The sequence below is a fragment of the Furipterus horrens genome, unplaced genomic scaffold, assembly GCF_987537825.1.
Source record: "Furipterus horrens unplaced genomic scaffold, mFurHor1.1.pri manual_scaffold_7, whole genome shotgun sequence".
In the NCBI taxonomy this organism is placed as follows: domain Eukaryota; kingdom Metazoa; phylum Chordata; class Mammalia; order Chiroptera; family Furipteridae; genus Furipterus; species Furipterus horrens.
Window position 1 is genome coordinate 20617741 of NW_028327177.1, and position 22557 is coordinate 20640297.

A 22557-nucleotide genomic window follows, 5' to 3' on the forward strand; every position below is an offset into this window, starting at 1 on the left:
TATTTCTAGATTAATAAATCCAGTCTCTGTATAGTTAAAAAAGCAGGAAGCTAAGAATCTTCTCCTTGCAGCCACATTCTGTCCTTAATTTTTTAAAGAACTTTTGTGCTTTAATGGTTGCAAAAAAGTCTATTGTGCTGTCAAACATTAGGCACAGAAAACGTCAAAATCAGATCCGTTTGCAAGCAGAGCCCAGCTTTCAGCCAATATCACTTTGTCTCTGCTGCAGTGATGGTGATGAACACTGGCTGGTTCCACAAAACCCTGTGCTTCAGTGGTTCCCTTGTTGGTCCCAGTTTTCACAAGGTCACAGAGGTGCCTGAGATCTGGGTTCCAAGATGGTAATTCAACCTCTAGAACATTGAACTGAACACAGCCCTTGCCATGAAGAGCTAAGTCTAGATATTGAAACTGAGTCACCAGTTCTGACTTCTCCTTCCCTCATGAGTCTTCTTTCAGGGCCTTTATTTCCTTTCCAGCCATAAAACATGAACAAGACCATCTCCATCCCTCAGAGCAGTGCTTGAACTTCAAAAGGATCCTTGGTTCTTATAAATGTTTATTTACCTCTTCCCTAGCAACTAGAACTACATCTCCAGGGCTATTATTCAGGGGAACATCCTTTGTGAAGCCCACAATCATGTAATACCATTCCCCTAGGATAGTGGGTGCCTGGGACCCTTATGGAGAAGTCCATTAGAATGATTCTTCTGTGTTTATTCCTCATTCACCATCCTTATTCAGATCTTCATTTACCAAGCCTCTGAATAACCAAGAGGGTCTTCTTTAGGACCCAACCAACTAAGAAAGTGAAAGAGTTGGGAATTATAAATATTCAAAATGTATTTCTTTCCATCAGTTAATATTTTCTGTAATGTTTGAGGAAATAGAATTAATAGGAGAATTTGGGCAATGACACATCAAGCAAATAGAAACAAGATGAGAGTTAGTAATACCTGGAAAAGTGGATGAGGAATTGGGATGATGACCCCTGGAAATGTCTTCAGATGCTCTGAAGGGTTTGGGTATGTGGGTGGGCTTCATGAGAGCACCAGGCAAGGACACTTCATACATACGCTTGTGCATAGCTGTGCATATCCAGGAATGCAAAGACAGCAAAGGGGCACTCCCTAAGCATCATATCAAGAAAGGATTTGCCTACGATGTTACCATGGGCCTTTTGTTAGGAAGATAACTAAAAGTAGAATTAAATATGCCTTCTGGGTCCCAAAGAGGAAACTCCAGTGGTCAGAACAATGAAGAGGTTCTAAGTAATAGTATTGAAAGAATGGATTCTTAAATATACTTACTCACAAAAAAAGGTGATTAAAATCTTGTCTTACATTTCCACAACACTGAAAGAGCTTAGGGATACACTGTGATAGGCCCTAGCAGGACTACTTTGTATTCACTGAATGATGCAGTTTTAAACCTGCACTCAAACACACCTAGTCATGTTTCCCTTAGCTAAGGAGACTTGAAAATAGTTTGAAGACACTAGTCTCATCTGGTTGGTGATAATAATGGAGCTGATCCCTCGTAGGATAAAACAGTAGGTAGGTAGAGCTATAAAAGGCAGCTGTCAGCCTTTTCAGAGATTGCTGTAGCTAAAGAGCTGCTTCACCCAAGATCCTATGCTTCCCAGAGAGACCCTCATCTAATGACTGACAAAGGCAGGGATATAAAGCTCCAGCTCTTAGGACTCCAAAGCGATATCTCTGATAAGCTATTTTAGCTCCCACACTTCCCCTGGGTTGGCCAAAGATGTCACCCAGCCTACCTCAGGATGTGACTTCTCCTTCTGTCCATTCCTGATTCCCACTCCTTTCCAATGAGGCTAATTATGGAAGATGTGGTAGTTGCCTCCCAATATCATTATTTCCATATTTGATAATACAATGCTGAAGCCCAGATAAAAGATTTATTTCTTAAAATAATTATTACTTTTGCAAGTTGATATAGCCAAGGAACTAGGTTTTGTCAAGAAAATATATTAAAAAAGCATTTTTAAAATTTTATTTTTCAATTACAGTTGGCATCCAATGTTATTTTGTATTAGTTTCAGGAGTACAGTACAGTGGTTAGACAACGATATATTTTACAAAGTGATCCCCCTGATATTTTTGAGTACCCACCTGGCACTATAAAGAGCTATTACAGCATTATTGACCATATTCTTCCCTGTGTTGTGCTTTTACATCCCTGTGACTGTTCTATAACTACCGATTTGTACTTCTTAATCTCTTCACCCCTTTCACCCAGCCTCCCAAAACCCTCCCCTCTGGCAACCATCAGACTGTTCTCTGCATCTATGAGTCTATTTCTATTGTGTTAATTTTGTTCTTTAGATTCTCTATGTAAGTAAAATTATACGGTATTTGTCTTTCTCTTCCTGCCTTATTTCACTTAGCATAATATCTACTAGGTCCATCTATGCTGTTCCAAATGGTAAGATTTTATTCTTTTTCACAGCCGAGTATACAATATTCTATTGTATACTCTCTTGGGCCTGTGAGGAAGCAACATGCTAAGTAAGGTAGCAGAGCAAAATAGGATCCTGGGCACTTGATACATGTGCAGCCACAGCACACGCTCAGACTACCTACTACTAGGTTTTTCCTATATGAAAAAAAATAAACTTCCATTATTTGAGCAATCCTTGGATAAGTTTTCTTTTTCTTTTTTCTTTTCACTTACAGTTGAATCTAAACAAAAATAATATACAAGAGATATGGAGTGTTGGGATCAACAAAGGGTAGAAGCAAAGGCAATTCCCAAGATAAAAATAAACAATTCTAGGAAAAAATAAAACATGTTTATTTGGCCTAGAAAGCAAATTGTTCAGATCAGAGCATTAAAATTTCCAGGAAAATACCTGTAACTAATAACTCATCTGACATATTTGTCAAGAAAATTGTACTGAGAGGCATTCTAAAGAGCTATTGGAAAGTGAGGAAGGCTTAGTCAAATCTTCAAAGACAGACTAAGTGAAAAATAAACAAACAAAATCTTAGGAATTTATAAGCTACTGGGGAAATGAATTATATAAGAAGTCAAAAGCATCACAGTATTTTACCTGGTGCAGCATAAACAACATTTATGTACTCGAAACAGTGAAAATACTGAGTATTCTTTTAACTAAAAATTGAAATACAGTAGTCCCCCCTTACTTGTGGTTTTGCTTTCCTCAATTCTAGTTACCAGAAGTCAACTGCTCAAAGTATTAAATTAAAAATCCCCAAAATAAACAATTTTAAGTTTTAAATTGAGCACCATTCTGAGTACCTTGATAAAATCTCAAGCCATCCAGCTCCAGCCAGCCCAGGATATAAATCATCCCTTTGTCCAGCATATTGACATTGTGTGTACAGCACAATAAAATATTTTGAGAGAGAGAACACATTCACATAACTTTTATGACAGTATATTGTAATTGTTTATTTTATTATTGTTGCTGTTATCTCTTACCATGCCTAATTTATAAATTAATCTTTATCATCGATATGTAAGTATGGGAAAAAGCATTGTATGAGGTATATCCAGAAGGTATCCAGCCATGTAATATGAGACATAGAGACATTTATTGAAGAAGATACAAGATACAAGAAACATTGTATACAGGACAATGACACCTCAGTCCCCTTCAAAGTAAGGTGCCTTGGGACCTCACACAGTGCCCCCAATTGCCATCAACTGCCCTGTTGTATTTTCCTGAATCTCATCGATTATCTGAAATCTCTTCCCTTTCAGAGGTGATTTTAGTTCTGGGAAAAGCCAGAAGTTGGAGGGCGCCAAATCTGGGCTGTAACAGGGCAGAGTCACCTGAGTGATTTGATGTTTCACCAAAAAACTCTGCACACGATGTGATGCATGAGTGGGGACATTGTCATGATGAAGCTGACAATGACCATTTGCTAATAGCTGTAGCCTTCAGAATCATCCAAATAGTTTCCATGGAGAATGTTCAAGCTTAACACAAAATCTGATGCAGATTCACCGCTCTACTTCTTTAGTCATTTTGAATGCAATGACCACACAGTACACGTGCTCACTCAGTGGTGTCAACCACCCTCACTGACTAGTACAGTGAAGTCATCATTGTTCACACATGCACATTCCATCCACTCTCCTTGGCTACCAGGTTACATCAATGTTGCACAGACCATTCTCATTATACTAACAATGGCTGGAATTTTTGGAACAGAGCTCATATATGTATATAGGGTTCAGTATTATCCATGGTTTCAAGCATCCACTCTGGGTCTTTGAACTAACCCTCCACAAATAAGGGGAGGCTCCTGTATACCGAAATGTGGTGACGGTTAAAGGAGGAGAGGGAAAAATGTGAGGAAAATCCTCATATACCATAATAGAGCATTTTTGTTGACAAAAAAGAAAATGTAGTATATATATATTTTTGAATTATGATGATAAATATCTCTAAAAAAAAGGCTAAAAAAGCAGTTGTCCCCGAGGAGTAAGATAAGGGGATTGAGTGAATGTCATATTTATGTATTTTAACACTACATTAATTTTTTTGCAAAGATTTCTTGATATATAATACTTTGATAAAAATAAAAATTTTTTTTCAAAAGATCAGGGGAAAAAAATTGAAAAAGGTTAAGAGGAAAGCCCAAAGAAATGGGAGAGATAGCAAGAAAGAGTGAAGAAGCTGAAAGCCTGGGCGTGCTTTCAATATCTTTGCAATGTCATTTTTTAGCACATGATATGAACAAAATCTGAACTATGACAGTTATAATCATTGCAACATACTAAAATTTCCCCACAGAACTTTACCTCTCTGCCAATTCACATAAACTAAATGTCCTGAACTTTCCTCCTCACAATTAATATTCTTCCCAGAAGGAAAGATCCATGCTTCATTCATTTCTAGAATCCACCAAATTGCATGGTACTTCAAACTTCAGAAAGGCATTTAAGATCCAGGATTGCCAAGGGGAGTTTCTTTAATACCCCTTGACTGCCACAAACTCCATATTAAACTGCTATACAATCAAAGAGGAAAAAGCCTTAGCCATTCTTAAGACAACGTGAAGACTTTGCGGGGCTTTAAAAATTGATTAGGTTCTCCTTTTGAGGGCTGACTTTTCCTCTTTGTGACTATATACATCTTTTAAAATATTGATACCAGAATTATTCCTTAATGATTATCATCAGAAAACCCTGTTTTACCTTATTTATAGAGTCTCTGCTTAATGGATGAAGTAGCATTTTTATTGAGTTTTATGTAAAATATTTCCTGGCTTTTTTTTCTCCTGTGAATTTCCCCCTTTGTTTATCCATGACACATCTCACTGTCACTATTACAACAAGTCTTACAAATGTTAAAGACGAGATGTACACTTCCATGGGACTAATAAAAAATTTAACCAAGTTGGCGTTCTAAATCGAATAAACTCTGTGCCAAATACTCAACTATTTCAAACTTTTAAAAAGATATATATGTGACCAGTATACTCCTTTATTCAGTTTTTCTCCTTCACAAATTGAAACCATTTAGATCCAGTTTCTTCAAAAATTTTAAATCAAAATTCTTTTAAAGTTGTTTATATCTGAAAAATGTTATTAAACATAGCCTTACCTGACTGCTTTAAGTAAGTGTTCATTAGAAGCTCCATGAATGGAAATGCTCGGGCTAATATTTGCTGTGTAAAAAATTACTCTAATGCATAAGCTGACAAAACAACTTCAGTAGTCCCTCTCTATATTGTGGTTCACTTATTGCAGCCTCATTGTATCGCAGGATTTTTTAAAAACATTATATTTAATTATTTATCACAGATTTTTTGCTCTATCATGGGATTTTGCGGTTGTATACATATGTTGTTAAAGTTATGAAGATTTAAGACTGTAGAATACATGTAAGGTTCCTACTTCGCGAGGGGGTCTGGAACATAATACCCACAATAAGTGAGGAAATACTGTACTTTAACTTACTCACAATTTTATGGTCAAAATTCAGGAAAGGCTCAGCTAGGCACTTCTTGCTTGGGGCCTCTCATGTCATTGTAATCAAATAATGCCTGGGCTGCATTTCTACAAAAGTTCAATGCTCCTGACCCTCCCAAATGGCTCACTCACAGGAAGGTAGCTGATGGAAGCTGTTTGCTGGGGGGCATAGGGGGGGTGTCAGCTGGGATGCCCACTCAGCACATCCATATAGCCCCCCATATATTGGTTTCAGAGTAGTCAGACCCCTTAACTAGAGGCCCAGGACTCCAAGTGGCCCAGTAAACAACATGGAAGCTGCGTGACCATTTTGTCCCACCTTCCAAAGCCACTCTGTTATTTCTGCTGCATTTTATTGGTTAGTAACAAGATTCATGATTACAACACCTACATATTACTAGATCATGCATTTCCAAATAGAAATCATTTTATCTCCCCCAAATAGATTATTTTAAAGGTATTAGCCACATTTATACAAACATCTAAAAACAGGCATTAATGTGGAATCAACTTGCCCTTCCCCCAATAACCAAACCATTGAAAGTCAGCTTCTTGGCAGGTAGCAGAGATAGCTGGAAAATCCCTTGAGATTGTCAGACGTGCTAATCTACTCCAGTGACTGGATTCTCTCAGCTCAATTAAAAGAGAAATAGCAGGCATATCTGCTCATGAGATGTAAAATATTTATGAGGATAAAAGACCTGTGACAATGTCTTTCCCTAGTAATTCACAGCTAGGAGGAAGAATTACTTTGGAGTCTTTTATTTTGTTATAATTTCTATGACAAAATGTACCAACTATCTCCCTTTTGGTTTAGCTTTAGAATCCAATGACTGCTTGAATTTCTGATGATTTTAAGGTAGTTTCTTCCCTGTGATCCCTCAAGAGAATTTGGATCTTCAATGCTGAAAAGACAGAGGAAAAAGAACCTCTGAGTTTACCAAAGATCGTCAGCACATTGTACTTAGTAGAATGCCGGGTAACTAACATGATTCAGTTAAGCGACTGAGTTAAGTTCCGGAGAAGGTGAAGATATCCTGTGAGTAGGTGAGCAAGGTCCAAGATATTTAATACACAAGAACAACTGCTTGTGGACTAAACGCTGGTTCTTCTCTGACACTTCCAGGATGGAGAAAAAGATAAGGAAAATACTCCTTTTACAAGCTAGCCCGCACTACGTTCAGACAAACTTGAATACAGAGATGTTAATTGCATCCCTCTGTCTGAATTCCCAGCATCCAGCATAGTGCCTGACCAGAGTGTGCACTCCAACAATTTCACTAAATGTGTGAAGTGATAAATGTGATGTGCAAAGACTGTAACATAATTCAAAAAAAAAATCACAACTACAGCTAGATAAAGGATAGACTAATTAAGTTGTCCTATACTTGAAATTTGAAATTTCATTTTCCTTGATTTCTGAAGATGGCATCTGTTCTTATTATCCTAATCATAAATCTTTAAGATATGCATGTAATATTCTCATCTGATATGACTACAAGAAATATGTATCAAAATAGAAATGAGGATTCTTTTGGGTTAACAGAATTTGGCAATGAGTTAGTCTGTCCCCACAGTGAGGGGGAGATAGAGTAATACTGTAATGATCCACTTAATTATTTCTAATGTATTTTTGATAGATGGATGTTATAGCTTAGCAGATGTGACAGTGACATTGATTCTTCACAGTGACAGACTTTCATTACATATTTTACAGTTCATTATAGTGTATTTTCCTAATATTTAGCCTTCATTTCTCTTGCTGCTTGAAGTTGATTGTCTTGATTTTTAAAATGATGGGTTTTATCTTGCAGGCTGAGACATCCGTTACATTTTAATTACCATTACAATCAAGGAAACACAGAATTCTTACCATGTAAGAGCTCTGGCTCTGCCTCACAGAACTAACATTTCACACTGCTATTTGGTTCGCATTTTAGGGAAGCATTCATTCTTGTTCATTTTTGCAACAAGTATTGCCAGATACCCACATTCTCTTTACCTAGGTACACTGAAATCAAATGTTAGTAAGGACTTAGGGAATTAGGCTTAGCTTGCTTATACATTTTACAAAATAAGAATGCCGTTTGTGGAATGGCCATGCACATAATATTTCAAGATGAACTTGTTCTTCAATTCTTTTGTTGTTAATTTTCCTTTTCTTATTCTTACTCTGAATCCCATTAACCATAAAAATGATTAAATTGCCTATTCTGGAATAATTCCTTCCTTTTGGTTAAGGGCATTTTGTGGTGTGTGCACTTTCTTTAAAAAAAAACAACAAGAAAAACAAAGGCATTTATTTGTAGCCTTTTGTTTTAGCTATAATTGTAGAAAAAAACTGTATAAGATGATACATTTTAGGTTTAACTTTTTCATTTATCTATCTATCTATCTATCTATTCACTTAGAATTATGAGTGAGCCCTATAAGTTAGTGTCTGCTTACTGCTTTCTGTCTCCCAATGTATAGAGATATTGTTTCTTCTTTATTCATACTGGAGAACAATGTTACAGCAGGTTTCAGATCATACAGGCTTCTTAAATGAACACTTATCTTACACCTATGATGAAACAAGCACTATTTGCAAACCTGGGAGTCAGAGATAAATTAAATCTGGTATTCTGCCTCAAGGAATCTAATGAGACAGAAAAATGCATAAAAATGTATTACATTTGGATGATTTCATAGATATCAGAAAATCCAATTCAATCTGGCAGTTTGTTGACTCAAGTTATTGAGAAGCTCAAAAGCAAGAGAAAATTCAGCTTGGTTTAACCTTAACTTTTAGTCTATTTGTGATTCTTGAGCCTCTTCTCTCCTTCTGTGTCAGCTTTATTTTCGGGCTATTTACCTTGTAGTTCTAAGCAGAGATTGGGATTACATGCTTCCTCCCTCCTCAACCATTGGCCAAAGTTTGCACTTTACCTTGATTCCACTATTTTTGAGGCAACTGTGGCTAAAGTAGTGCCATGTTTGAATTGGCTGAGGACTGGTTCCTTCTTTTCCCTTAACCAATCACTGTAGCCTGAGGGGATGTGTTTAGACTTCATTGATTTGTGAATTTGAGCAGAGTGTAGAGAAAATTTTCCCCAAACCACAAAGCTGTGCACAATAGAGAAAAATGGCAACCTAGAGGGAAATCCAGGTATTGTTACAGAAGAGAATGGTGGAAAGTTGTTATTGGTAAAGCAATCAATGAATATGTGATTGGATCTAGACAGCATCAGTTCTCCACCCATTCCTACTTTATTCAGACTTACCATTTTATGATTATGGAAACTTGATTGCAAAAATGGTCCTAACTGAGCCCTGGCCAGATAGCTCAGTTGGTTAGAGCATTGTCCACATACGCCAAGGTTGTGGGTTTGATCCTCAGCCAGGGCACATACAAGAATCAACCAATGAATAAGCTCAGGCCATCCCATACTAATCAATGACACAGCATTTAACCATAGAGACATGACTAGGCACCATCAAGACCAGCAGGGTCTGGTGAGGAGGTAAAAGCAAGGTTATATAGGGCCACGACTACTGAGTCATGATTCTGAAACACAATAAACTCTTAAAACTAAGAGGTTTTTGTTTATTTGTGTTAAGTGTATTTTGTTGCAAAACCAACTCTGAACTTAAGAAAGGCTACTAACACTCTTTCATTACCCAAACTAGTGTAACTATCCATATCCATATTTTTTATTGAAATATATATTGTGTTTTGTCACAGGGTTCTGTCTCAGATCCCACTGGTGATTTACAAAGTACATTGTTCATGCAAAGTTTTGGCTTTCTAAGTTATAAAAAGAAAAAAACTCAAAACAAAATGCAAACCAAAACACTGACCTGAATCTCTCTTGAATTTGGGGAACCTGAAAACTCAATTTTGCACACAAAAAAATATATAGCCATCTTTTCTTTTTGTTTTTCCCCCATCTGTGATATTTTGATTCATAATAAAAAAATATGTATTTCGTACAAACCACCTAGTCTGTTATTACTGTAAACATGTTTCCTACGGTTCTATTCTTTTTGACTCACACAGATTTAAATTTTTTTTAATTAATTTAAAATATTTTGAATTTTGAATACATTGAATACATTGATGTCTGAATTCACTCAAGAAAATATAAGGTAACACAGTTAGGGGAAACTTTAGGAAAAGCTTGCTCTCCATTTGGCTACAGCTTTCCCTCACCCCTATTGTCTGTATCCAGCCACTTTATTTATTTGAATAACATGTCTACCTGGCCACTGCAAGCATTCTTATTTAAAAAAGACTTTTAAACCAATGTGAATTTTTTGGTTCCTAAAATTTTGATAGTAAATGAGGATTTCATTATTTTTATTTTCTTCCACAATTTATTTATTTTTTTAAAATCTATTTTATTGATTATGCTGTTACATTTGTCTCAGTTTTTCCTTGTTCCCCTCCACCTGGTACCACCCATTCCCTTCAGGAATCTCCCCTTAGTTCATGTCCATGGGTCAAGCATATAAGTTCTCTGGCTACTCCATCACCTATACTGTTCTTAACTTCTTGTTTATTTTGTATCTACCAATTATGCTTCTTAATCCCTGCACCTTTTCCCCTATTTTCCCCCTTCCCCCTTCCAACTGATAACCCTCCAAATGATCTCCATACCTATGGTTCTGTTTATGTTCTGCTTGTTTGCTTAGTTTGTTATTTGGATTCGATTAGATAGTTGTGAATTTATTGTCACTTTAATGTTCATTGTTTTGATCTTCTTTTTCTTATATAATTCCTTTTAGCATTTCATATAATAATAGCTTGGTGATGATGAACTCCTTTAGTTTTGCCTTGTCTGGGAAGCACTTTATCTGCCCTTCAATTCTAAATGATAGCATTGCTGGATAGGGTAATCTAGGTTGTAGGTTCTTGCTTTTCATCACTTGGAGTACTTCCTGCCAATCCCTCATATCCTACAAAGTTTCTTTTGAGAAATCAGCTGACAGTCTTATGTGAACTTGTTTGTAGATAATTGTCTGCTTTTCTCTTGTTGCTTTTAATATTCTCTATTTATTTTTAACCTTTAGCATTTTAATTATGATGTGTCTTGGTGTAGTCCTCTTTGAGTCCATCTTGTTTGGGACTCTCTGTGCTTCCTGGACTTGTATGTCTATTTCCTTCCCTAAATTAGGGAAATTTTCATTCATTATTTTTTCAAATAAGTTTTCAATTTCTTGCTCTTCCTCTCTCCTTCTGATACTACTATCATTCAGTTGTTGGTATGTTTAAAGGTATCCCAGAGGTTCCTAAGCCTATCCTTATTTTTTTCTTTTTTTTTAATTCTTTTTTCTTCCTGTTGTTCTGATTGAATGCTTTTTCTTTCCTTGTGTTGCAAATTGTTGATTTGATTATAGGTTTCATCCTTCCACCTGGTTCTCCTCCTTCATTTCTGCCTGGGTCTTTTTTATGCTGTTGAAGTACCCAGTGAGTTCTCTGAGCATCCTGATTGCCAGTGTTTTGAACTGTGCATCTGATAGGTTATCTCCATTTTATCAAGTTATTTTTCTGGAGTTTTATTCTGTTCTTTCATTTGGGCCATATTCCTTTATATCCTCAATTTGGCAGCCTCTCTGTGTTTGTTTCTTTGTATTGACTTTGACTCCCTGTTTTAGCAGTGTGGCTGATTATAGAAAAATGCACCTATTAAGTTGTATGGGGAAGAACCTTAGGTAATCCCCAGGGTGGGGCAACCTGTGTCACTGGTCTGTTGCTCTGTGGGGAAGCGCTCACAGAGGGAACTATGCCACTGCCTGGCCTCTGGAGTTTTTCCCAGGAGGAACAGCCTCCCTGCTCACACTTTACTTTCTCCCCATAAGCCACCAGTGCCCTTTCAGATGTTGCCTTGGTGCCGAATCCCAAAGGGTGTGGGTCTGTGTGAGTCCTAGGTGCTTTGTGGACCCTTTAAGAAGATGCAGTTTCTTCTGCCACTCTAACCCCCACTGGATTTTACAGCCAGAAGTTATGGGGACGTAACATCCTGGTCTGGGACCCTGGGCTGGCTTGGCTGGACTGGGGCTGGGATTCCTCGATCCTGAGATATCCCTCCCAATGTTTATTCCCCCACACATGGATGTGGGTCTGCCCATTCCCGCCGGTGCCCCTCTGTGCCACTCCATGTCTCCACACCTCTGCACCCTTCCTACTCATCTGAATGAATGTGGCTTCTTTAAACCCTTGGTTGTCAGACCTGCACACAGCTCGATTTTCTGATAATTCTGGATGATATTTCTTTTGTAGTACAGCTGCATTTTTTGCTATGGTTGTGTGATGAGGTGAGATGTGTTTACCTATGTCTCCATTTTGACAGGAAGTCCTATTTTCTTCCATCATTTAGAAGAGCCAGCTTGGGGCACAAAGAAAGTCATATTCCTTGTATTATTCCCATTATGTGCCAGGACCTCTAATCAGCCAATTTTAAAAATGATTTGCTTATCTCCCTACAGGTTGGCCTTTCTTGATAACTCTAAATTCACCAAGATTATTTATTTACAATCAGTCCTTATTATTATGCTGAAGAGAGAAAACTGGAAAGCATCCTCAATCATAATTATAAGAGACTGATTGTTAAAAGTCTCTACACTACCTTTGATTCACATGATAAATTTACTTCTCAGAATCTATTTTTCAATTGATTAACTTAATGTAATCATGGTGTTCTTCCCATCTCTCACAAAGTGTAATAGAAAAATACAAGACATATTAACCATTATGGAAAATCAAAATCATTACTTAGACTTTAATACCACCCATTATTTTACTTGTGCCAATCATTCTGTAAGCATTGGATGAGGAACCACTGTTGCCCATGTGTTTTACTGTTTCATGCCCGTGAGCAACTTTAAAGTTACAGAAAGAATATATTAGTTCTCAAGCAACTTAAATTTTATCTGGAAAGACAGACCTCATAGAAAGCAGTATAAAATATACATGGAATACTCTCACAGATATAAAATGACACTATAAAAGAAGCATATTATGCCACCAGCATGTCAGTTGAAACAGTACTATGATGTCAGGAATGTTGAACAAGAAAGGCTCTTGGAAAGGGCTTTGGGTCAGATTTTGAGGAAAGTTTTAGATGTGGACTTACAAAAGAGAGATAAAATTATTTCGGCAAGTGGTATTTCTTTTTTCTTTCTTACTTTTTTTTTTTTTTTTTTGCAGAGCTTTTCTTTTCAGGAGCTCAATCAGTCCACATTTATTCTTTTTCTGAAGGATTTTGAAGGATATTTTGTAGTATGTTGTCAGAGAATTGATATTTTTAATGCTCAAGAATATATAGGCTTTCAAGTATGCTATATATAGAAATATGAAATGAGAGAATAATGAGGGCAAATAATCATTTATAGGCTCAGTTAAGTCTTGTCATTTTCCTCACTCTATTCAATAGAAACAGTGCACTTTCTGCAGGAGTTAATAAGACACTTAATACATGGAAACTGACCTTAAGGAGCTTACAATTGCTATTAGACATTTAGGCTCCTAGGTGAGAAATTAAACAATATGCAGTAGTCACCTAGACATACAAGTCACAAGGTAGTGGCTGATAAATACTTGAAAATATCAGTGCTGACAAGTCCTAGCAAAGCACAAAGCCCATCAGAGGCATAATCTGTAAGGGCTAGCTTGGAGGATGAGGGCTTCATGGAAGAGATATAACAGCAGGCAAACTACAAAGGTCCTCTAATCCAAGATGAATCCCTTCTACAGCATCACTAATAAAAGGCTCTTCTTTTTTATCCTCTCCAGTAATATGGAATTCATTTTCATGAGACATCCTATTTCAAGTTTTAAAAAGGGAACTTGGTCTTCTTCCGTATGCTCAGCCCCAATTAGCCTCCTTATTAAATGTGATGGTGCTATCCAGAACTCAAACTATAAGAACTTGGAACATAATAAGTACAAGAACTTACCCTCTGCCCCAAAGTAGCGTCCTTGTTAAATCTGACCATGCTATCCAGAGCTTCCCTGTGTTGGGCATCCTCAGTGCTTCTGGTGTATCATAGCTCTGTTGGCTTATTTATTCCCTTGGCTCTCGAAGCAGTCCTGTCAGGCCTGAAGTCACCACAGCACCAGGACTGTAACCAGGAGAAACCTCCTGTGTATATCCCAGTGCAACAAATATTATCACCTTCTAATTGTGCTCTGCTGTGAAGCATTGCTCTGTAGAGCATGGTAGTGAAGAGATCCAGGTTCTGGAATCAGACAGGCCCAAGTCAGAATCTTGGTTTTGCTAATTATCAGTTCGCATACTTTAGGAAGAAGATGACAATATTTTAATCCTCAATTTTTCCAATGTAAAATGGGTACAGTAATACTGGACCCCTTATAGAATTGCCATAAAAATTAAAGATAATAATTAGAACTAATACTATTTTTTTGTCATTGATTCTGCTTTTACCCTTTTTAATCATGATATAAAATTTCCCCATTTTACTAACTTTAAATTATTTAAAGCTAATTTTTGTTTCCTCTAAGTCTCCTTCTCTGGCTAAATATCCCATGTTCCTTTCAGCATCTCCTTGTCTAATGTAAATTCAAGTTTTTTCAACTTCTTACCGGCTCTCTTCCAGACACCCTATGGTGTCTTTCCTCTCCCTTTTAAATATACACATACAGTACTAAGAACAGACTGCACCTCTGAAACGTGACTTGATGAGATAGCCCTTGAATGGCAGAGAGAACAGGAAAACAGAGGAAGGATATTCTCACTGGAGAGCGGTGTAATGAGCAAAGGAGAAGAAACCATAATACACATGTCATGTTTAACAATAAATGGGCCTAACTTGTTAAAAAAGAGACACCGGGAAAATAGATTTTAAAGAAGCTGGATTGTGAAGTACCTGGAACTATGAGGCTACAGAATCTATTAATATAAAGGAAAACCAACAAAATAATTATCTCATAGGAGATAGATCTATCACTTGAAAGCAAGCAACCATAGTATTTATGTGAGTCACTCACAAACAGCAAGATGTTATAAATATTATAATCCTTCTCTTGCTTCCCTTAGATGAAAGCAATCAATAGCCCTGGAATCATGCTAAAGAAGAGGCTGAAAACTCAGAGAATATCCACAGACCACACATTTCCTTTGAGGCTGCAGTCTACTCTGGTTAGAAAGAGGTTGACGACCCCAAAAAGTTACTTTGTCCTGTCCTGGGAGTCACACTCGGTAGCTCCAACCTCCAGATTTCCTTTATTTCTAACCCTTTCTCTTCTACCTTCTGGTCTTCCTTCTATTCACTTAATTTGTGGTTCATGCCCCACTTCCGCTGAGTACTAGTTCTACAACTTCAAGCAAGTTACCCAGATTCCTTGTAACTCAGTTTTCTCTTCTGTAAAACTGAGGACTTTTACAGGACTTTAAAAATTAATTGTGACCATTAAATGAGTTAATGTACAGGTTCCCCCACCCCATCCCCACCATGGGGAAGTAGAGTGTTCTGAAACCTTTTGTAAACTGAAATGGCATAAAGTGAAGCAGCAATTACCATTAATTTATATGGGAAAAAATTTTGAGTGTTCCCAGACCCCCTAAATAACCTACCAAATGATACCAAATAAAACCGAAAACCTGAAGTAACACTAGCATGGTAAAAGGAATGTTGTGATACACAGCCTATGTGAAGTAGAAATAATATGTGTACAGTGTTGTTTCACTTACCTCTATAGCAGCTTGTTGCAAACAAATGCCGACCACTATTGTGGCTTTTCCCCTTTTTTCATAAAAGTCAAAATCCTTTTCGGGTTTCTTTTGGTTAGTGAAAACAGATACTAAGGGTAGGTCTTTCGTAAAATCGAAGTGGCATTAAGCGAACTTTTGAAAAGCGGTGGATGCCTGTTTCTAAAGTGATGAGGAGAGTCTGGCAGTAAGTGCTAGGCTATGTTCATTGTTGTTATTTTGGGTCGTTATTGTTCATAATTCAACAGATACCAGACGCTCTGCACAGGGGATACATAGGTGAGAACAATTTACCCTCCACAGCCACATGTCTCCTGATTTTGCGGGCAAGGCAGTGACTTAGAAACAGTTTCCTGGATACAATTTATTAGCTACCATTTATTGTCTTCGTAACCTTGGTTGAGACACTGAATTCCTCTGATTCTCATTACTCATCTGGAAAATGAGGATTAATGGAACCGAATTCGAGGATTGGTTCTATTAAATAAGACAAAATAAACATACTGCCTGGCAAACAGTTGTAATGTAAACATACACACACGCCCTCCCCCCTAATCCTGTGGCTACACCTGAGGCTGGAGTGCCCCACCTTGAACTCAGAAGCCAGCGCTTTCTTCTCAAGTGCGAGGTAGGAGGATGGAGGTCTAGGGAAGGGCGGAAGCAAGGAGGTGGGAGAATAGACCTGAGGGAGGCAGGGAGGCAGGGAGGCGGGGAGGCGGGGAGGCAGGAAGCGCCCACCCTGCCCGGGACTACATCTCCCGGGATGCTCAGCCAGAGGGAGCGCCCCGCCCTGCCCCGCCCCGCCCGGCCGGCACAGCGGGCGCTGCCCGCCGCGGAGCTCAGCAGTGCGCGATGGCAAAAGTGCCACGGTGGTGATCGCGGACTTTCCCGAGGATTCCTGCGGGGATGAGCGCGCGGTCCTCCAGCCACACTGAGTGGCCAAGGCAGGAGGTGAGTGGCTGAGAGTGAGCGTGGAAGAGTCGCTGGGACGAGGGAGAGACCCCGGGAGCCTGGCGGAGCAGGGGAGCGCGTCCCCACTCTCTGCCCAAGGTGCCTGCCCAGCCTCTGGGTGTTCGGCAAGCGCAGCGGGACTCCGGGTGCCTCCCGAGGTCGCGGGAGTTCACCCAGAATGGAGTGATTGATCCAGCCGAGGAACCGCTGCCCGGGGCTTGCGGCTCAATGTCCCTGCACGGCGCTCGCAGGACGGATCCCGCGGTCGCCCTCTCCAGACCAGCCTCGCCCGAGTCAGTTAGTTCCAATGCAGATATTCGTGCTCTTAATTGATAGCAGATGGACGAGGAAAAGTGCTTTCCCCTCGCTGTGAGGTGCAATTTTATCAAATGCGGTCTTAAACCGGAGAGAAGGGAGGGAAGGGTCAGAAGGCAAGAGACTTTGGCTGCCCACCACCCCCTGGGATTATCTATTCTCCATCCTGGGTGGAAGCACCAGATCACAGAGCTGCAAAGGGAATCCACTGTGCAGCTAGTATATTGCCGACAGAACAAGTGGAATCTCTCTTTGAAGAAAAGATTAACGTAGGTCCAGGGAATTAAGTGGAGATTTCTGTCCCTCTTTATTAAAAATTGGGACTTTGCCAGTTTTGTCCAAAACAGTCCAGTATGATGAGTTAATTGTGCCAAAGGTTTATCAGAACGCGCGATGTCTGAGGGACCTGTGAGATTTCTCCTTTCAGTAGTCAAACAGTTACCATGCCTTCGTTCATTGAGGGATCCTGCAGGAGGGATCTGTCTCCTTGCTAAGGGAAAGCTCTGGTTCAGTTATGCTTTTCCTGCACTTGGTGTATTTTTGTTTTCCATTTTAGCTGCAGAGAAACTCCAGTAATAGGAGAAAAGCGAGTTAATTAAAAAAAAAAACAAAAAACAACTAAATTTAACTACTGTATAGCAGAAAACATATGGATCCCCTCTCCCATATTTTAAGTGAGTAGCCACGTTGAGCTTAGGTGAGCCTTACCTGTGCTTCCATGTGTATTACCAGCTCTTGGAGCTGTGGATTTGGAATCATAATAAACCCCAAAGCTATGGGGTTCAATCAGTTACTACACTGGGCTTGGACTCAAAATAAGAAGGGCCCTGGTTTGAAACCTCTTTCCTTGGTGATAGTGGAAAGTAAATTTTTATTCCTCAGAAAGATGTCAGAGGTGGAGAAAGATGGGCAGATGGTTTTCTGTTCAACTTAATAGCTCTATCCCAGGAAGGTCCCTAGCTGTGGTGGGGGTGAAGGGGTGTCATGGATACAAAGTTCCAGAGGTAACCTTGGAAATAGCTTCTCACCTAGTTGCCTCAACAGAACCCTGACTCTGTTGGTTTAAAATTTGTCTTTTATTGTCAGTTTACTTTTAGATTGGGTTTGTAAAATTTCTGGATGGTCAATGTGCTGCACACATATGTTAGCAAAGCATGCAGAGGGAGAGGAACTAAGATGCATGCAGACTTGGTGAGCAGGAATAGCTGACCTGTATACTCTGTACCTGAGGCAGGCAGGGTGTGTGTGTGTGTGTCTGTGTGTGTGTCTGTGTGTGTGTAGCAGTGGGTTGGCCCACAGTATTTGCAGGGATCACACAATGAATGAAACATGTTTTCTACATACTTCCAGGCCCAGAACATGCTGTCTTCCTGTAGCAGCAAGAGGACGTGCTAAGAATGGAAGTGCAATGAACAAGCTTAGGGTCTCGTAAACACGGCTCTGTGACTAGGGTCATTGGATGTATGCAGTGTGAGGTTAGGAGGGATGGCTGTTAAGCCTGACTTTTTTCACCTACTTCCGAGCTGCATAGTTGGAATACTGAGCCCCAGCGCCAGCTCCAGGAGAGCCCAACTGATAGTGGCATATTCGTTCACCCATGGTGATGCTCTAAAGCTAATCTGCATTAGAATCTGTTCTGAACTAAAGTGTTAACACTTACTCTAACTGAATTGTTGAGGAGTCTCTGCTTCCCCAGGTTCTCCAGAAAATCAGCAGTTCTGCTTAAAAAGGTCCCTGCCTTTCTCATTTGTCTCTATACAGGAAGCCTGCTTTTTCATTGAGAGATCCTGTCACAGAAATGTGTGAGCCCTTGGATAAATTTGGCTTGGTGACGGCAGTGCCTTCTTCTGAGACACTGCTACTTCCTCCGCACTCCTTTTCTACCGTGACCTAAGTTTCCTAGTGTTAATCTCTGTGAGGAGTCAGAGGATTTGCCCTTTTCACACTCCCTTGACACTAGGTATCTTCTTCTTCTCTTACCCCTTGTAGGAGGACCTGGGGTTGAAGTGCCAACACTGAGGCTGTGGAGGAGATGGGGGTCTCCGCAGCAGCACTCCTGGAGGCGCAGGTGTAGTTGGGGTCTTTTCTGGGTTGCTCTTGGCAAAATTTCTGGAAGCTGCTGAGGGATGTCTGAGTAGCTCCGATGGAGCTCCACTATCTCACTGGGAAGAACAGCCAGGCAGCCTTGTGCGATGCTGCGGGCTGGAGTTTAGGAGGGTCTCCCGCTGACCAGGCTGATGCAGCGACCTCCAAAGCTGCTCTTTGCTGCCAGAGACGCTGTCCATCAACACCAAGAGCAGCTGAGATGGAAGGCCCCCATCTTCGCCCTTCTCCATTACTCACCTCCTCTCTGCAAGATGGTGTTATTCAGCCAGACCCCTCCCCACCAGGACCTCTCAACTCAGGGGACCCCCAAGTAGCAGAACGGAAAGTCTGCAACTGCTGCAGCCAGGAACTAGAAACTTCTTTTACCTACGTGGACGAGAATGTTAACTTGGAACAGAAGGACTGGGGCTCCCCTTCAGAAAAAGGGAGTAATCACCCAGGAGACCGTGACTGGGGAAATTCAAATGAGTGGTCCCATGAGGCTGCCATTTCCTTGATATCTGATGATGAAGATGATACAAGTTCAGAAGCCACGTCTTCAGGGAAGTCAGTAGACTATGGCTTCATCAGCGCCATCTTGTTTTTGGTCACTGGCATCTTGCTGGTGATCATCTCCTACATTGTTCCGCGGGAGGTGACTGTGGATCCCAACACTGTGGCGGCCCGGGAGATGGAACGCCTGGAGAGGGAGAGCGCCAGGCTGGGGGCACACCTGGACCGGTGTGTGATTGCCGGACTCTGTCTGCTTACTCTTGGGGGCGTTGTTCTGTCCTGTTTGCTCATGATGTCTATGTGGAAGGGGGAGCTGTATAGTCGCAACAGGTTTGCCTCTTCCAAAGAGTCTGCAAAACTCTATGGTTCTTTCAGCTTCAGGATGAAAGCCAGCACGAATGAAAATACCCTGGAACTGTCCTTGGTAGAGGAAGATGCTGTTCAGAGTTAATTCCTGTTGTGAACTTCTGGAGAGTCTGCCTTGGCATTTTATATGAGAAAACAAACAAACACACAAAAAACAAACCACATTTCTTAAAATTAACAGTGCAGTTTGTTTGCCTGGCAAGAAAAGTTTATGTCCCAAACCAACAGCCTGTGAGTGTTTTGTTCTCCGTGTATTTTTTATTTCAAAGAGAGTCGTGTAAGCTGCATTGGAAAACCACACGGCTACACCTGTCCTTCTGCGAAGCTGAGACTAATTACTCTGTAATGTCATCAGCTTCAACTTCAATAGCCAAATATTTCTAATGACCCAGTGTACAAATGAATTCTTTTACAAGATAGAGGATATTGTTCTCTGGACACTAGGAGTTCCCACAGTCAGATCAATTATAGTCACCTATTTTGTGAAAAAGAACTTAAACACTAATCACATAATAAGGCTTATATTTAATTCTCAAAGCTTCTTATCCATTTTCTTGCTAAATATTTTTCTTCCTATAATTTGACTACATGCTAAAGTATAGGGTTTTGAGTTTGAACGTTTTAAAACTTGAGGATGTTGGTTATTAAAAAAGATATATAAAATTATTCCTGTACTCAGAAGTGGTAATTGAGTCATTAGAATACACCTTTCTCGTAAAAGAAAGTTATATGAGTCATTATGAGATGAATCTGAATTTAACCCATAATGGCAGTGCCAGATATTAGCCAATGTCACATGCCCATTTTCTAGATGAAGTCAAATTAGTTGCTGAAATAAATTTCATTTTCTGTTTCTGGTTTAGCTATGATACTGGTTACTCATGCTCATGAAGTCTTTCCTGATTCTCACATCAGAGTAGTAAAATGTAAGACATTTTTAATACATTTCCCGAGATGCGAACATCTAGGCAGGTCTGAGTCATGATTGTCTCAGGAACACTCTCAGGTGACTTTGTTGGTGTTGGAGAAAACTTCCAATACAATTGCAGCTAGACTTGGGAACTGTGCCTAGAAGCCTGTATCACTTGCTCTAGGGCATGCAACAAGACATTGCCCAGGGACGGCAGTCATCCTTAAGCCCATAACCAACAAATTAAAAGGGGGCAGGGAGGTATATTAAATACACTGATTCAATGGGAACTGCATTCCTCACCACAATGCTCTAGGCATCATTGTGAGCTCCTTATACCCAGGCCTTTAGTTAACTGAGCTTTGGCCTCAGGAAGCTCTCTGAGATACTGATGTGCAATATGGTCACAATTAGCAAAACACCCCATGTCCACACTAACACACCATCTCCCTATAGTAATGGTTCAGGAAAGGGTTAGGGAATGCAGCCTCAGAAACATCTTGCATTTTGCAACTATTCCTAGAGGTGTGTCCAACCTCACACTGGGTGATTTGTTGTAAGTTCCATTTCTGTGTTACCATGATCAGTAGGGTCATTTTTAAAGAGGACTGGAGCTGGAAATTGGGGTGGAAGGCGGGTGTGGGGCAGTAAGAAAGTGATTTCTTTGTAGATTATAAGCTTAATTCTAATGTCTGTCATTTTTGTTGCTGTTGAGGATGGTGGAATACATGGGTGACAATGGCTGGCAGAGCATGTGGGTCAGGATATCTGTGTGAATGGGCTCTTGTGGGTGTCAGAGATGGATGCGGAGAGTATGCACTGTGTTACTAAGGGTTAAGGGGAAACACAAAAGGGAAGATAAGAGAATAGTAAAAATAAGACGGGCATGTGAAAGAGCTATTAGGTGAAAACAGTAAGTATATGGATGTCAGAGGGAGCTAGATGCAATTATAGAACAGACTGTTATTGATTCAGAAAGAATTGGGACCATATACACATGATTTCTGTTTTCTATTGCCACATGAGTTCTGTTTTCTATTGCTGGTTCATTGTGCTTTTTGAACAAACTTTTTGTTTTATTGTGACTCTTATATCATTTTGTGGTTTGTGTTGAGGCCAGCTTACCAGTGGTATAAATTTCATGTTCTGAAGGTTTCTCAACTGTTGAGTTCTAGCCAACTTGCAGGCCCTCTTTGGATGATGTTGGGGCAATCAGGATAGGATCAACTCCTTGACTGGGTGAGTAGGTCTGAGCTATTTTTTGTTTCTTTGTTTTTTAAACACATTTTAAGAATATGTGTTTATTCATAGGAGCTAAGAGGCATCCGCTGAGTTTTGTTTTTATTTACTGATGAACAAGATTAATTTTGCCAAATCACAAACTAAACTGAATTAATTGTGTGGGCTGATTTTCAGACAAATTTATGAATCCAGTGTTAGAAAGTTTTCTTCAGTTTTGTAAAACTGATGAGAAAGGAGAAAAACTAAAGCTTTTTAGCTTTCCATTTGGAAGCATTTAATAAATTTTGCAGGGCTACCAAATGATATGGAGTTCTGGTGTGCTATAAAGATGTGCATGTGTAGAGAGGGAGAGATAAAGAGAGGTTAGGACAAGAAAATATTCAGAGGGAAAAAGATTTAACAAGGCAGAGTACATTTCTTTCTTAAAAATTTAAAACTGAAATGTAGTAAGGAAATGCTTATTTTAACATTTATTTTAAGGTTCTAATCATAGGA

General features: G+C 39.6%; 1 protein-coding gene across 1 annotated transcript; it reads left to right on the forward strand.

Moving 5' to 3' along the window:
- The first annotated feature begins 16513 nt into the window (after positions 1–16513).
- On the forward strand, positions 16514–20423 carry TMEM74 (transmembrane protein 74). Its single transcript, XM_090282759.1, has 2 exons — positions 16514–16631; positions 18936–20423. Exon 2 carries the CDS (start codon positions 19090–19092, stop codon positions 19993–19995), a length of 906 nt encoding a protein of 301 aa, XP_090138885.1. The 5' UTR covers positions 16514–16631; positions 18936–19089; the 3' UTR covers positions 19996–20423.
- Positions 20424–22557: the final 2134 nt, after the last annotated feature.

Bases quoted from the DNA above. Each gene is read 5' to 3' on its own strand.
- TMEM74 (XM_090282759.1), top strand. From the start codon at position 19,090: ATGGAGCTCCACTATCTCACTGGGAAGAACAGCCAGGCAGCCTTGTGC.